General features: G+C 40.3%; 1 protein-coding gene across 9 annotated transcripts in view; it reads right to left on the reverse strand.

The window, feature by feature from the left end:
• Positions 1 to 17822, reverse strand: part of LTBP1 (latent transforming growth factor beta binding protein 1) — a 424099-nt gene that overhangs the window by 43731 nt on the left and 362546 nt on the right. For 5 of the 9 annotated variants that reach the window (XM_067703302.1, XM_067703301.1, XM_067703297.1 and 2 more), the window contains 2 exons: positions 8625 to 8750; positions 5101 to 5244 (listed from right to left, as the gene is read on the reverse strand). In XM_067703302.1, the coding sequence (XP_067559403.1) occupies positions 5101 to 5244; positions 8625 to 8750 (270 nt within the window). The remainder of the gene's footprint in view (positions 1 to 5100; positions 5245 to 8624; positions 8751 to 17822) is intronic. The other 4 variants (XM_067703300.1, XM_067703296.1, XM_067703295.1 and 1 more) reach the window with 1 other exon arrangement.

A 17822-nucleotide genomic window follows, 5' to 3' on the forward strand; every position in this document is an offset into this window, starting at 1 on the left:
CACCCGGATGAAGGGTCTGAGGGCTCGATCTCAGTGCGTTGAGGATCAACTGGGAGACAGTTCAGTGGAGGTAGGGATGCTCCTTCAAAGAATCTGGAGGTCAGCATGGTCACAGAGATTATCCCTGGATGGTAACACAGCAGGGGATTTTCTTTTTTGATATATTTTTGTATTTGCCAATTTTCTAAGAATATGCATTGTTTCAATAACGAGAACAAAACAAAGAAATAAAGTGAAAAGGAAGCCAATTTTTAGAAGAATGTGCTGTCATGGGATCCTCAGCCTTGAGAAGTAGAATTAAGGGGAAAGACCTTGGAGTCGGGTTCCTGGGCCAATTCTGCCAGTCGTTAGCAATATGGCCCTAGGTATAACATTTAAAACTTCTCTCTGGGCCTCAGCTTCCTCACCTGGAAATAAAGTTGCTGGGCTGGAAAAACACTAGGGTGTTTTCTAGATGTAGAATTCTAGGACTTAGCTTGCGATGTGAGAATCAGGTCTCAAATATATTAGAGAAAACTGATATTTAAGGAAACCCTATCATGAATTGTGTGAAGAACCATTACTGTATAATACAAATAATCTTTAATTTCTGATCTTGCTTATTTATAGATTTTACTTTCTGATCTTGTTTATTTATAGATCTTTAATTTCTGATCTTGTTTATTTGCTTGTCTTAAAGTGAAGAACAATTATTACACAATGCAAATAATCAGCCTGATTTACATGTTGTATAATTTCTGATCTTGTTTACTTTGTTTTCTTAAAGGCACACCTGCATTAATTATAATATATATCTTTGTGTTCCTTTCATTATACCTTCTGTTTTAAAAATAAAATTCAGTTCCCACCACCACAGAGGCTCCCCTCTGTGCACCAGTCAAGACAGAGAACAGCATTTTGTGTGTAAGGCCTGAAGGCTGCAGTTGCCAACACTAAATATTTACTGCTACCCTTAGCGTGCCCAAGGACATACAATTTTTATTGAGTAATTATCACAGGCACTGAGGAAATAAAAGCATCAGGCTATATTTCATAGCCATACCCTCTTACAGGTGATGAGTGGTCTGAGATGGACATTTTTTAGTTATTTCTGTTTCAGGTGCTTTTATGCAACATATAGCAATGTCAATTAGTGGCCAAAGGCCCAGGCAATGAAAACATTAGACCAGACCTAAAAAATTAGGTGGGAGCCAACAAGTATTTTGGAAATAAAAATCCTAGGACATTAAAGTTCAAAAGTACCTTCAAGGTCACCTGGGACAATGTCATGTTGGAAGTAGGAGCCCTTCTGCCAGCCAGTATCTCACCTGTTCTTGGACACCTCTAAGGAAACACCCACGATTTCATGAGACAGTTATGTGCTGACTATCTCTAGCTATTGCAAAGTTCTTCTGCGTACTGATCTGAAATGTGCCTTGTTGACATCCAGCCCCAGTTCTGTCCTCAGTAAGACACCACTTCAGATGATGATGCTACTGCTTCTTGTTGGAATGTCTGTTGTCCTGGGGAAATTTTAAAGCCGAGGAAATATTACAGCCTAGAGAGCAAATTTATCTTTCTTTTCCTAATTACCTTCCAGGAGGGATGAGATCTAAGCTGTTAGTCTATCATGTATATAATGAAATTAATTTGAATCCTATCTTGATAAAAACTTTACCTTCAATTTGGTACAAAATGTTTTGTTCTGTATAACAGCAGATTCTTTGACTGGAGTATGATACAAACTTTTAACTAGCCTCCACTTAACCACCTTGTTAGATGAACTAGTGTTCTCCTGTCCTCTGAAAAACATCCTGGCTAATGCCCACAAGCAGGTGGAAGGCTCACAGCCAGCTGGCTGTTCTCAGGTGGGTCAGCATACTTCTGTACTGACGTGTTGAGCGGTGTGCCAAGGGAGACTCAGCTACGTTCATTCTCAAACACTCTGTGCCAATGGATTGATTATTGTAATTACATAATTAAATAGTATATAAACCAATAAAATATAAATGAGTAGAAGAGTTGTTTCTAGAACAAGTTAAACCTTTAGAAAGACTAAGGTTAAAAAAAGTAAAAAAGAAAAGAAAAGGTTATCAAACTAGGAATGGATAATACAACTGCAGGAAATCGGAAAAAAAAAATGAAAACCTAAAGTGACTTTGTGCTTATTTACTCAGCAAAGGCCTTTAAATTCTTACTCCCTTTAAAGTGGGCAGTGTAGATAATGCATAATAGATATGGTTTATGCAAGACAAGCCCATACAGAATGCAAATGGATTTCTACCCGAAGACAGACCTTGGCTCTTCTTCGGAGACTGGGGAATAAATGTACCTTACGTGCTTTAAGTTAAAACTTAAATATTTAAAAGATGTGTTATCTGTTTTTATGATTTCCAGTTTTAATCACCTTTTCAAAACAAATGAGCTATGATGAAGTCTGATGAAGCGTCAGGGAGGGAAACTCTTGCTGCAGTTTATAGCCGATCTATCTCTCAGGATAGAGAATTGCTAAAATGAAGATGTTATCATAGACAATCTGAAGACTCCGTACAATCAGTTCGCATTTGCCAAGAACCCTACAAATTGAGGTATGGTAGAAGTCGGAATTGCCAGGAACTATACAAGTTAATAAGCTTATCCAGTTACTAAGGCAGATTATACTGACATGGACCAATAAAACGACTGAGTGTGTACAATATTTGGCAGAAGCCAGAGAACTATGGGGAAAATAAGCAAGAAGCTATTAAAGGATCAGATATAATGTTAAGCGGAAAGAGAAACTAACGATGTATTCACTGGCAGACAAGCTTTATGAAGCTGAGTATTCAAAATGCTGTTCTTTGCAAAAGTAGGAGAGCACTTAGTGAACTCTGACTGGAAGAACTTTCCAGAAAGAGTCAATGAGAGAACAAGGAGATAAAGAGAGCAAAAAGGCAAAGCAGGTGTTAAGGACTTGGTTACAGAAGAACTTAAAAAATAGGAGATGAGGAACAAGGCTTACAAAAAGAGTCACCGTAAAGTTTTAAGAAGTAGTTTACAGTGAGCTAATCCAGTTCATCAAAAATGGTTCAGATCGTCTCATGATCCTATTAAAGCATTATTTTTTTTATTTATTTATTTTTTGCGGCACGCGGGCCTCTCACCGCTGTGGCCTCTCCCGCTGCGGAGCACAGGCTCCGGACGCGCAGGCTCAGCGGCCATGGCTCACGGGCCCAGCCGCTCCGCAGCATGTGAGATTGTCCCGGACCGGGGCACGAACCCGCGTCCCCTGCATCGGCAGGCGGACCCCCAACCACTGCACCACCAGGGAAGCCCCTAAAGCATTATTAATCTCTACAAAAGACATGAGCAAACTTTAGGATCCCAGACATGTACCTTAACTGAAGCTATGTGAACTGAACAAACCACTTCTTGACATTACTAAAACATTCCAGCAAAACTGTATTTATAGTTTAAAAAACCCACCATCTCAGAAGAGATCACAAGAGAAATAGATAACCCTTATGTGTTTGGATTTTAATAATTCATTTTAATACTTCATATAGTACTTAGTTATTAACAAATGGCTTTTATGTATATAATTTTTAAAAAAGGATAAAACTCTGTGAGGTAAATATAACCTTTGTTTTATAGGCGAGAAAATTGAAACTCATAGATGTTGAATGATATGCCCAAGCTTACATAGCCGGAAAATAGCAGACCAGAACCCTGGTCATTCCAGTTTAAAGTATTACAAAAAGTTTGGAAAATAAAGGAAAAAACTAAAATTTCTATTAATTCTAATAATTATCTTTTTACATCTTCTTTCCTTCCCTCCCTCCACAGATTGTGATCACTGGAGTATCTTTTTTTTCACTTGACATTGTACAACATGCATCTATCATGACTACCTAACCTTCATATAGATGACTTAATGACTATACAATATTATATGTGAATTATTCCAGTCAAAATAATACTACGGGGAAGGTGCTACTCTATAGACCCAAAGACAAATCAGAGAAAGGCAGTTACTTCACCAGTCCTGTCACTGACCAGCCAGGTTTTTGATTTTTGGTTTGTTTTTTTCCATTACAAGTAGAGCTAAAATGAAAAGTCCTTTCTTTATGGCTCATGAGTTGCAGGGGTGGTCACTGAAGGAAGAGCAACCCTTCCCTCCAGAAACACTCTCTTTCCCGTCATAGTGTTTTTGAATTACTGTCTGTACATTTAATTCTGCACCATCACCTTTCTATATTTAATCATTGAGAAGAAAATGTGTGTGGATGAAAATATTGTTATATTCCATTCCCTACTGCTTGCAAAGATAATTATCTCACACAGAACAAGTGTACCCTATTGAGGAAGAGCGAAAGCTTTCTTAGAAGCATAGATTTCTTAGAAGCATAGATAAAATCAACCGGGATTGAGCAAGATAGTAACACAGTCTATGTTTCATTTTATTTGGGTCTCAAAGGACCATTTAGTCTCCTGCTTCCCTCAAAATACAACCATGCTTTAGCCACATGGCATAAACTAAAACGGTGATCTGGAAGTTGATGATTTATCTGGAAAAGCATCAGCTCTCCATTTCACTATGTGCCATGATGACACAGCCTCAATCAAATTTTAAACAGACACAATCACAGCCACTCTCTAGGCCAAATTCTGGGGGAAAAAAAGCAAAAAACACCTAAGAATTCCAAGTGGAAGGAAGTCTTTGCAGATCCTGAGGGGCCTTTAAGTTGCTTTCAATTTAGAGAAGTGTCAAAATACGTTTCTCCAAGGGCCAAGAAAGAAGAATTATGCAACTTAATGAGATGTTGCCATATTAAACCCTGGGCTGACGGTTCTGAGTTTTAGGCAATTCCCAGCCAATGTGCTCATCATTTTGGATCCTTCACCCTACCCATGGCGTCTCCGGGTTGGAAAGCATATTAGAGGCCATGTAGCTCCAACAGTCATCACCCACATCCTAATTCCACTGATAAGGCAGGCTCGGAAAGAGCATGGAAGCTTCCAGAAACAGCACGGCGCCAAAATATTTGGTTATTTCTTCCTCACTCCCAGAGTGTTTGGCCCAAACCTGTGTAGGTACAGGTCCCTGAGAGAAGCCCTCCGTCCCGACACAGTGTCACTTACCTGCCGAGGCCCGGGAGCGGCACTGCCCAGTCATCGGGCTGTACTCCTGGTTTTCATCAACGCACACACACAGGAAGGACCCTTCTACATTTTCACAGAAGGCTTCACCACACACGCCACTGAGCAGCTCACATTCGTTCACATCTGGAAAAGGGAGCACAGATCAAGTCAGACGTGTTCCTCACTCCTGACAGCTCTTTGTTTTACCAGCTGTGCCAAGACTAGTGGTGTCTGCTGGAAACAAGGTGACCCCCTGGGAGCAATCAAACCCTTCAGCTATTTGGGGGAAGGGGCTCCCAGAGGCAGGGCTGAAAGCTTTGGTTTGTGTGAAAGGACCATGAAAACACAAAGCAAAGTTTCCAAACTCCAATCCTGGCTTTAAGGAACAACTCGGAATTGTACTGCAAGCATCGTATGTACACTTTGTTTAATTTTCTCTTCCCTGACTTTCTGACATAATGAGGTCTTAAATAATATGACACTTCTCTCTCAGTTCTTAATTCAAGGAAAATTAGCAGCAGTGGCACGTCAGAAACTGCAGAATTCTTTAAGTGCATGTTTAGAAATTGTTTTAAATCTACTCAAATGTCTAAAACTATAGTTTCCTAGCAGCCAAAATGTCCATAACTTAACAACCAGAATTCAGGTTGTGTATCCCTTTGAGAACTGAAGGAACAACCCCTGTAAGTAGTTACTGGGCTACATTAATCATTCATGGGAAACAAACTGGTCCAGTAACTCCTCAGTGATTTCACGATGCCTTTAAAAATTCTGTTTGGTGTTCCACAGTGTCATTTCTATTTTGCCAGATATTTTTCTTTTGTACTTAAATATACTTAATTAAAACACTAAAAACTCACAGATAAGTCCATTTTATTTAAGTACATAGCCATAAAGAAAGGCTAATTTTATGTTTGCCCTTGCCCAATACTACTTTTTACCCATTCTCCTCTGAAGAAATTTTATTAATGAGTGTCCAGTTAAACAAAGTACCTGACTTGGCATCTGAAATGCTCATGTATTTTATGCATTAAATGTGATTAAACATCTACAAACATCAGTTTTCATGAGCACACTCTGAGATGGTTTATACAAAGTTAAAAATTTGAGCAATTATCCAAATCATTCAGGAAAAAAAATACTATTTTCACCTGCTATTCCCAGTTAATTGGACAAAAAGTTTATGTCTCTTGACTTATTTGGATAATTACCTCGGTTTTCCATTTCACTTTGTATATAAACAGATATAAATCCAATGAGCTGAGTTTTGCTTATGAAAAGATATTATGACAAAGTAAAGCAGACAGTTGGTATATTTAATCAACCTGGACAGTCATAACTTAGACCAGAAAAATTGACTTTAGAAATTTGCCAGTTTGCATTTATCAATTTTAGGTAACTGTCAAATGGAATTTTCTACTTTCTAACTTGTAATATTTCCAAGGCTATTGAAATCTCTCCTACCAGACTGTACATTCAATCAAAAAATATTTTCTAGTTTATTTCTATGGGTCAGACTGGGGAGACAATGATGATGAGTCAGGCAGGCCCAACTCCTGCCTGCAGGGAGCTTACTGTCCAGTCAGAGAAATTAATCAGATAATCATACAGGCCAGGAGAAGTGCTGGGAATGAAAAGTGCAGAGCACGATGACAGCATGCAACAGTGGACCTTAAGTGCAGGGGTGGGTTAGGGAAGTGATATAGGAGCCAAGCTCTACCTGAAGGATGCGTAGATAAGAAGGCTGGGCAGCCAGGGTCCAAAGCAGAGGGAAAAGTGTGGCCAAAGGCTACAACCCCAGAGGGCTGATTCATCTCTTAAACTCTATAGAACACCCAGAGTGGTGAGGTACATATAAGAGGTGTTCAGTTCATACTTTTCAAAGAGAGAAGAAACAGACAAATATAACGATATTTGTTGGGTTCATTAACATAACAAATATTCCTTCTATAAGGGTGGTATTTTATGGGTCAAAATGAAGCATCAACACGGGTTCGGTGTGCTCCTCTGACTGGTTAGAAATGAACATTAACCAGGGGCCCAGGAGCTATGTGGAGTCAGTGGTTTGACATCTGATACCCCATTAGGTAACAGTTAACATTTACTGAGCACCTACAAAAGGCCAAACATTAGGCCCAGCAAGGAGAGAGAGAGACACAAAATTCTCAATCACAAGGAGCTTATTGCCTTGGAAAAGGCAGCTGCAGGCAGTACATACATGATTAAATTCTTGCAAAAAAGGTTGTAAGTACTATAATAGAATTTGTTCAAGGTTTTCCAGAAGCAGGAGAAGGGATCACAGCTCAGCTGGAGTGAGAAGTGGAGCAGGGATGGTATCTGGGAGGAGATGACATCTAACTTCCAGCTTTAGGAACGCATGGGATGGATCTAGGTTCAGGGAAGGGGAGGCCAGGAGGATATTCCCAAAAGAAGGAGCAAACAACAGCCTAATAACTTCCCAGTTACGTGAACACCCATAAGCAGTTTTATGCTGCAGGAACGTAAATGGGGAGGAAGCAGGTGGTGAGGCTGAGAAGGTTAAGTGGGGGGCCAGACCACATAACCTATTAAGTCAAAATATTTAGTGAATAGCAGATGGTTTTTACCACTTGTTTTTTAGTGCAAAGGAGACTACAGCAGGAATTGGAACAAGTGTTAACGACAGTGTTAGCTTAAAGGCGGTTACTATTCAAGTGCTTTTATTGTTCAATTTCTAGATTTTGTTTTTCCAGTTTAATCTGGATGGGAAATGAATTGGTGCTTTAATTGCAAATTTCCAAACTAAAAAGTTAACTGACTCCTCGTCAAGTGTCATCTGCCATGTAACGACCAGAGGTTTCCTCCTTAATTAAGAATAAAGAAAAAGCCTCGTTATCGGTGAAGTTATGAAAAGAATACCCTCCTTCCCATTTAACTGCTCTAACTGCAAACGTTTCATAATGAATTTCACTTAAAGAAATCATGGCTGATCAGAACATGAACTATAAAGTATCTTCTTTTATGTGAGCATGTGCTGGACCATATTCTAGGACATCTGATGATATTCAAGATTCCTTCCAGCTCCGACAATCCCAGAACAGACTGAAGAAATATGCTTGCACAATCCAAAGCATCATTTTACGGGTGTCATTCCTGGAAACAGAAACTCTTGCCAACACTTTTCCTTAAATGCACTTGCCTAAGGGAGGTGCATTTTGAAGACAGACAAGCTCCACCACACACCAGACTCTATTTCCTGTGCAGGAGGGACTGAAGCGTTCCGCATACCCAGCTAAGAGTTTAAACAGATGCTCTTTTTAATATACATATAAACCCAAAGTTATGCTTCTCTATTTCTGAATGTCCCTAACCATTTCAGAAGCCACAGGATCTTTTTGCACATCTCCAAACCGTACGACAAGATCAAATTATGATGCAATTCTGCCCAATTATCTTGCTTCCATCTCTCCTGTGGTTGATGACTTTGATTTCTTTTCGATAGAGAGATATGAAACATGTCGGGAGAAAAAAATCTAAAAACTCACCCACACACCCTTGCCCATCCTGTGGGGCCTGAAAGCCCTGATAACAGAGGCAGCGGAAGGAGCCAGCTGTATTGTCACAAAACCCGTGACTGTCACAAACAGTGTTGTTTACACATTCATCAATATCTGCAAAAAAGACATTGACCATGAGACACAAAACATAGACAGACAAACACCAGCTATTAATGGACAGAGGTGCTCAACACACCCCGATTAGTATGAGATGATCATGTTTATACAGAATGAACTTCTAAAACATTTTACATATACATAAAATGTTTTGATGAACATATCTCATTAGACAAAATATTGGGTTCTATGAGAAAGAAAACATTTACTTTTCCTCAGGAAATGTTTTCAACCTGAAATGACTGCAGCAGTTGCCACGGTCAGTGTTTTCTAAATGTTTTCAACTCTTTATTTCCAAGGAGAGGAGATCCCTACAGCGGAAATATGTGAAAGTATTGTCACCTTTTGTGATTGCTGTAAATGCTAATAGTTCTATCTGGCGAATTGGGAGCTGAAAGCATTGGCCTGCCTGGGCAAAAGTTTATTCAACCCTAGAGATAAGCTTGGTCAAGTCTAAACAGCATTCCCATGAAGGGGGCTGGGAATGGGGGGTGGGATTAGGGGGAGAGGGGGAGGGGGAGAGGGAGAATTTGATCTGATAAGTTCAGCGGTGTAGCCAGCCAGTCCCAGTTATTCTAGAAAAAAGACTTTATTCACAAGAAACACTTTCCTGTCACCAAGTTATAGCCACTCAGGTCCTAAATGTCAGTGCTGCTCCAACTGATGAGCCAGTGGCCAACTTGTGAATTCACTTTGTTCTCTATAAACTTGATGATAGTAGTCATGTGCTTTCTATCCCATTAAAAAAAATGTTCTCATAAAAGTGACGTCTCGGGCTTCCCTGGTGGCGCAGTGGTTGAGAGTCCACTGCCGATGCAGGGGACACGGGTTCGTGCCCCGGTCCGGGAAGATCCCACATGCCGCGGAGCGGCTGGGCCCGTGTGCCATGGCCGCTGAGCCTGTGCATCCGGAGCCTGTGCTCCGCAATGGGAGAGGCCCGCGTACCGCAAAAAAAAAAAAAAAAAAAAAAGTGATGTCTCAGTGGTGAAGTTACAAATGGACTTTTCAATACAGTTCTTCCTTACCCTCACAGCTACTCACTTTCCTCTCCATTCTCCCACCCCCATCGCTCCCGTTCTCCTTGTTTATGGCCACACTGCACGTTCCACCCTCCAGGCTCCCTGTCCTCTCTGCCTCTGGACTACACAGGCCCCAAACACAAGTTTTTGGAGAAACAACCAAGAGAAAACGCAATTACGGCATCCAAATACATGTGAAGAAGATTTCACGTTTATGTTCAAATAAAGAAATAACAAACGATAAAGAAAATGACAAGTTAAATTGCACTCGACAGAATTTAGTTGGGTGGAGTTCATACTAATAAAGTTGAGTTTTCTCTTTCTAAAATTTTAAACACCAAGTCAAAAATTTTTCAAGAAGATAAAGAAGATGCATGCAATGATATTCAGCAGCTCTCTCACTTCTCTTCCTAATTGTCCAACACTATCAAGCATAACTTCAGAGACTGTCTCACATCTGAATTGTAAAATATGAGTGACTACAAACTTTTCTTAATTTTCTCAACTCAAAACTGTGTCCGGGGCCCCTTCTCCATCCTTACCAGTCTCTTCTTCCTATAGTCCCACCTGCTCATCCTTCTTCTGCATCTTCGATTATTCCTCCCTGGCTCCTTCCCTCACTGCCTTCAAACATGTTAAAATCTCTTGGAAAAGCTTTCATTTTACCATGATGTCACCAACCGTGTTTTTCCATTCCTTCTATCATTGCAAAACATATCAAAAGAACTATCTACGTGCATTGCTTTTATCTCCTAATATACTTCAACAGTAAAAAGGAAACAGTAAAAATACTAATAACATTAATATTAGTACATTTCTAGAATTATTATGATAATTTACAAAATAACATGTATAAAGTGCTTAGAACATTGCCTGGCATGTAAGGTAGGAAGTGTACATGTTACCTACTATTATTACTATTATAATTATTACTCGTCCTCCTCTTACTCCTCCCTTAATGACCTACAATCTGTCTTTCTAACTCTTTATCCCACGAAACCCCTTTGAGAAAAAACACCAAAGGCCAACCTATCGTTAAGTTCAATGATCATTTCCCAGTCAATCATCATCACCCTAGACCTCTATGTCTGGTCAACATCTTCTCCTTGAACTCCCTTTTCACGACCCCAGGCAGAGTATTATTCTCGTTCTACCTTTAACCACTCTGGCTCACTCTCATCCTTTTCCAGCCTGAAGGTGGTGTCTGCCAGGGCTCAGCCCTCCCTGGGATCTGCTTCATCCTCAGCACTCCCTTCTTCTCTGTTCTCCACCCTTTCCACACTCTCCAGACTCCACAGGGCACAAATCCCCAGAACTTTGTCTCCAGTCAGGATCCTTCTTATTCTTGATCATTTCATCTTCTATTATCATCTCAAACTTACCAAGCCTAAAACCACATTCACTGTCTTCCTACTAAACCCGACTTGCTGACCTTCGTGAGCAATCCCTCTCACCTCTATCCTTCCTTTTTTGCCTCTTCATCTGACCTCAACTTCAATGGAAAAACTCAATGAAATTATTTCACATCTTAAAAAAATGAATCTCCCTTGCAGCATCCAACACAAAGACACTCAATAAATCTGCCCTGATGGATTTTCAACGTCAGCATCAGGCTGGGATCACAACTGATTGACTAATCACAACCATGAGAAGGGTAACTGCACTGTGTCATCAAATCACTTCACACAGGCCACTGCTAATTTTAGACTTCCTGAAATGGGCACTTGTTGAAGAGATTACGTTATTCACTGAACCACGGGATTTAAGGGCTGGAAAGAAACTCAGAAGGGATTTAATTACCACTTACGTACTGACGGTCTCCCAGTCTCTCTCAAGGGCTGGCCCTCTGTCCTTTAGAACCATTTGTCTAATATCTATTGGACATGTTCATCGTAAGTGAACTTACTCACCATTTCTCCTGTATTCCCTTCTCCCGAGAACCCAACGCGTCACCCCAGCCATGAACCTTAGTGTCAATCCTTCCCTCTCTCCTACTCCTCATGCCTCCCCAATCATACCCTCTTATCTTTCCTGATATTCCTCATACTCCTATTTGGTTTATCTCTGGTCTTGTCTGCCTCCCTCTAATCCATTCTCCACCAAACTGCAAACCTGCCAGGGACATTCCCTCGCTCTGAATATTCCACCTCTTCACGGCTAGAGAATACCAACCACTCTCCTTGGCAGAGCCCAGAGCCCTGAGCCCCCTTCATCGTCTGGCGTCTGGCTACATGTCTGGCCATGGTTCTTAGCCAACCTCCTTCCTAATTTATGCTCCAGTCCTATGAGGATATGCAGTAGAGTTCTTTGAAAACCCTGGAGTCTTTTAATTTCTCACTGATTTTGTGCACATCTCTTCCTCCACTAGAAATTCTCCCCTCTGTCCGCTTTGCTCAGAAACTCTCCCTGGCCCTTGGTCAGCCCAAGAGACACCTCCTGTGTGGTCCCTCCTGTGCGGCAGATTTCAGGGACCCTTCTTTGTACTCCCAGAGTGTTTGGGGACATTACCGTGCTTATCAGGGCTACTTTTGGGGGTGGGGAACCTTCAACTAAACCTCATCAGCAACTTATTCCCTACGAAATGGGACAGTGGACAGCAGAGGAGGAGGAAGGGAAAGCAGTGCCTGGAAACCTGGTGGCTTTTCAGTCCAGATTCTGGAAGTAAAAGCTCTTGCTTTCCTTTTTATGAACTCTGTGCACTTACAGATCACGATCTCTTGTTAATGACTGCCAGCTCAGGGACTGAATAACTGACCTTAAGGTGAACAAATCCTGAGCCAGTTATGAATTACTGGGTGTCTTGCAGTCTCAGACTTACTGTAATAGTGATTAACAGAGAAAGTTTAGATGAGCAATATTTTGGATTTCAACGAATAGGAAAAATAACATAAAATGCCTGGAGACTAGCTCTTCAACAACTAATATTTTATGAAAATGATATACTCTAACTTTCAGCAGGTTCATGTTTCAACAATGAGGTGAAGTAATAGCTTAATAAGAGGGTGTTTGTTTCACTTCTCTAATGACATATTTAAAAAAAACATCATTTCATTAGAATTTTTTTGATGACATGAGCTCTCAGAGATTTTTTTCCATTGTTAGTCCTGTCTATAAATAGATTTATAAGAACTGCTACAACTAATATTAACTCTAAGAATAAAGCTAAATGTTAAGAGAATTTATTATTATGCTAGAATAAAAGCCCGATCAAGATGCAAACTTCATTAAATGGATGAGTGAAAGCTACCCCATTTTTGCTGAAGTTGAATTTTGAATATGAAACTAAATTTTGAATGATTCATATATCACAGATTTTCTTTTTGCTTAATTAAGGATGACTCTGTTAAATTACTAAAAGGATTTTGCTTGGGCATCTGTAAAAGCCATGCATGATATTATCTATCACCAGTCATACTGTCCACCAGGTAAGTGATACAGGAGTAACTGTCCAGAGATCTCTCAGCTGACAACCCAGATGAATTTGATACACTACTGTAAAAATTGATTTCTCATGCAAGTTTTTGTTAGTTATATTTTACTAAGCAAGGCACATATAAACATTACCATTTCAATGGAAATGAATTCAAGAAAAAATTACACAGACCAAGGAAAGCAGATCACTGATGTGAATTTTCCAATAACAAGGTAACCTAAATGTCAGAAAGAGAAATACAGCATAGTCCTGGATGAACGGAACTGCCAGGGGCTCATTTTTAAAGGAGCAATGTTGTCAATGACCAACAGGCCCACACTTTGAGGGTCTTAACCACTGTCCTACTTGGTAGATCAACTTTCCTTGTCTGTATGCTTTTTACTTAGTCCATTTTCTCAATGGACCAAAAGTTTTTCAGAGCCTACTGACTGTTATTAGGGATTCTACATATAACAGCAGAACTCCAACCTTGTACCATGTCCTTCGATTCTCACTTAGGTAAAGTGAACTATGAAATAACATGAAAGTATGGAGAGGAAACATGATTTTCTAAAAGGAGCTGGGGTCAGGTAAACTTTATTTACTAACCAAGAAATTACAACTGTGTTCAAAGACCTCAAACAATGAAATTCATAAAAAAAACCTCAATGATTCCATTAGATGTTCTGTGTTATTTATATGCAGAAAAGTCCATGTGCATGGGGAAAAGGGGTATTTGGGTATATTTTGTCACATAAATGATGTGGTTTTCTTCTTTTCAGATATGCTCTTCAGTTTTTTGTTTTGTTTTGAATTAACAAGAGTCTTTCTCACTTTCTTAACATCTACCTTTGTTTTCTTGCTTTTCCTTTTCCTTATTCTGAGCAAGACATATCCATCTATTCAAGGAAGGAGCTCTCTGACGAGCCTTCCTTCTGCTGCCAGGGCTCTCTAGAGAGGTGCATGATGGGAACGGGGTGTCATTTTTGATAAGGCATGACTCATAGGAAAATCCCCACAGCTCTTGGATGGTTGGGAAGAAAAAGCCTTCCTGTCATCAAAGCATTTTTATTTTTATTTATTTTTTTAAAAAGATTTTTTGGATGCGGACCATTTTTAAAGTCTTTATTGAATTTGTTACAATATTGCTTCTGTTTTATGTTTTGGTTTTTTGGCTGCAAGGCATGTGGGATCCTAGTTCCCCAACCAGGGATTGAACCTGCACCCCCTGCATTGGAAGGCAAAGTCTTAACCACTGAACCACCAGGGAAGTCCCCATCAAAGCATTTTTAGATGGATGATAAGGTTTATCTTAATTCAAAGGGACTTTGAAGATTAGCCAGTTCAATCTCTTCATTTTAAGAACCAGAAGACTGAGGCCTAGAGAGGAGAAGTAACTTGCCTCAAGGTTACCCAGTCAACCAGTGGTACAACTGGCAAAGGAGCAGAGCTTAATGAAGGAACAATCTTCAGAATCTAAGTTTGTGGCTGTATCCACCACATCTTCTCGCCTCCCACCATGGTTATAAAACTGAGAGGATGAACAGAACTAACCCAATTGTGAGCCCATCAAGTACACTGGAGTGTGTACACTATGAAGGTGCAAGTCAGAACACATACTCCTAGACTTACCACTTACTGACTTACAGTTAATCAAGTAACCTCCTCTTGTCCTTCAACAAGGCCTTGACATCAAGTATCATCATACCTGAAATCTAAAGATCTGAGGTTTTGTAGGTCCTGAACACGCTATTTTTCTAGGAGACCCTTGCAAAGAAAGACCCATCAAGCACCAGGGATGTGTAACCCACGGAATGTCCCAGGACCATGTCCAGCATTGGTGCTCTTTGGATCTCTCCATGAGAAGAAATGACCCACTGTTTCAGCCCAAGTCTTCCTGACCAACTGGAATTGTTTAAATGTTTGGCACTAGACTCTTAGGAGAATAGAGCCAAAGAAAGGGGGCTTACACTGGAAGGTATGTAGGGTTCCTGCTTCAGGAGAAATGCATCCCTCAGACTCTTTACTGAATGGAACAGAAGCAGACCAGGAGACGGTAAATCCCAGCCAAGAAGTGGGACTGAACAGTGTTAAACCAGCTGAATATCTGCCCAAAGGAATTTTTAAATGGCATGGCTATGGGCCCAAAAGAGATTAAGGTCTCTCTCACAGCATAGGAGAGAAGCCAGGATTAAACGGAAGATGAGCACAGGCCTAAAGAAAAAAAATAAAATTTAGCCAATAGGAAATTAAAAACTGGATTTGGAGACGGTCCAGACAACACAATAGGATATGGAAAGAGCCTTTTAGAAAAGGTCCACTGAGGTCTGGCAACGTCAACAAGGCTGAAGAATATGGGCCTTGTTATGGAAAATAACTTTGTTCTGGGAAATGGGGATGAGCCAGAAAACAGCAGAAGACGACATCCTTGTGCAGAGTTTGACTTCCATGCTGTTGCCTGACAGAGAAGAAGTTGGGGAGAAAACCTGTGGACCTTGATGGTCACAAGTATGTTTTGAAAGCCAGTGGCCTAAGATCAGCAACGAGAAATGACAGATGTATAGCAAGTTATTTCAAATCCAACTTTCTAGCCCCAAATTCTGGAAAACAAGGCTGGCCAATGAGAGATCAATTTTTTTCTTTTTCCAGCCTTGAAACTCACTACTTTAAAAGAGATTTACTTGAATTATTCTTTAAAAATTACCCAGAGCAGCCTCCCAAATGATATCTGGGAATAGCTAGACGTTCCCGAGAAACAAAACTTAAACTCTGCTGATTTTAATCAGTCATTACATGAATAACATATATTCACCAGCCACAGTTAAAGATAACCTAGTGGAAAACCACCCTAAAATCACAATCATCATAATCCCAAACCTATCCAAAGACACGGGACTCATCCTTGGTCACCTCCCCACATACAAGCATCGCACTCCTCTGATTTTCTCTCTTGTTCTATCTCCAATCTCTCCCCTCTTCTCCAACCTTACTGGGGGCCTCCTCATCTCTCATCGGAATTCCTGCAATGACGTTCTACCGGGTTTTGTGCTCTCAGCCACTCACTGCCGCTCCAAACCCATCCTCCACAATGAGAGGATGATTAACCTATTGAAATAGTCCAACCAAATAATTCTTTGCTTAAAGCCTCTTCAGTTTTTCTCCAGGGATAACAGTATCAAGGCCCATGCCATGTGCCTTCTGGAGCTCATCCATACTCGCTTCTCAAATTATTTGCTTTCCTAGCTGGCCCCTCTGCCTGTGCATCTTCTACTGCCCTTTCCCTGTCTACTGGATCATTCCACCAGGATCAAACACTTCCTGCTATCATCTTAAAAACAACAAAGAGCCTCAGGGCACAAAATCTCTTCAGCTAGAACCATATTTCTCACCCCCTTTTTAACAGTCAAGGTTCCAGACTTGCCTACATGTTCTGTGTCTACTCCATTAGTTCTCATTTGCTCCTGGGTGGCTCTCATATATAGTACTCCACCAAAACGGCTCTTGATAAGGTCATCATTTTGTAAAATCCAAAGGACTCTTCTTGATTGTCATGTTAATAGATCTCTCAGTGGTGTTTAACACACTTGACAACTCTCCTCTTCTTAAAGCAGGCTCTTCCCTTAGATTCCATGGTCCTATATGCTCCAGGGTTTTCTCTTAATCCTCTAGCCACATTCCACAGTCCTTCTCTTTTGCTTGACCCCTAGATGTGTTTTTCAGGGCTTAGTCCTAGGCCTTCTTTTCTTCTCATTGCATGGTCTCTCTTGATGGCCTCATCCATTCTAATAGCTTCAAACACCATCTATATCTGGGGACTTCCAGTTTGTATCTCCAGCATAGACTTCTCTTTCAAACACCAGATCTAACTTGATCCAACTGCTTGACTGTCACACCCGCATGGACATCTCAAAGGCAACTCTAGTTCAATACACCCAAATCGTACTTTTGATGTTAAAAATTTTTTTTGCTTAATTTTTCACCATGTCAGCAAATAGTGCCACCAAATATCTAACTGTTACATTCAGAACCAGGGATCTATCTTCAGTATCCCTTTTCCTCCTTACCCTACATCCAAACCAGCACTATGTTCTAATCCAGTACCAGGTTCTCTCTTCAAACCATTTCTTGAGTCATTCGTTTCTCTCCATAATACTGTTACTACTCTAGCCTAAGCTACCAATATGCTTGGTCTGAACAACATCTGAGAAGACACCCTGAGTTTTCTCTTGCCCCTCTAATCCCATTTTCAAATGTCCCCGGGGCAATATACACTTTAAAAATATAGAGTATTGAATAACATCAAACCTAAGAGTTTACTTTATATACCATCAAAAGAGAAAGAAAAAAGGCTCTGCAAATTCAAGTATTTCATACTTCTTATTTTTAGACAAATCACATCAACTGGAAGAAGCATCCCAATATTATTAAAGTATGAAAAAAATATGCATCTTAGAAATGATGAAATATTATATCACTGTCCTGCTTAAAATCTATCAGTCTATTTCAATTATTCTTAGAATGATATTCAAACCCTTAATGTCTCCTGTGAGGCTTTGTACATTCCATCCCCAACTCTCCAGTCCATCCCTTGCTGTGTCTCCCTCCCTCTAAGTACCAGGCATTGGTCTTTTTCACCTC

The sequence above is a fragment of the Pseudorca crassidens genome, chromosome 14, assembly GCF_039906515.1.
Source record: "Pseudorca crassidens isolate mPseCra1 chromosome 14, mPseCra1.hap1, whole genome shotgun sequence".
Lineage (NCBI taxonomy): Eukaryota > Metazoa > Chordata > Mammalia > Artiodactyla > Delphinidae > Pseudorca > Pseudorca crassidens.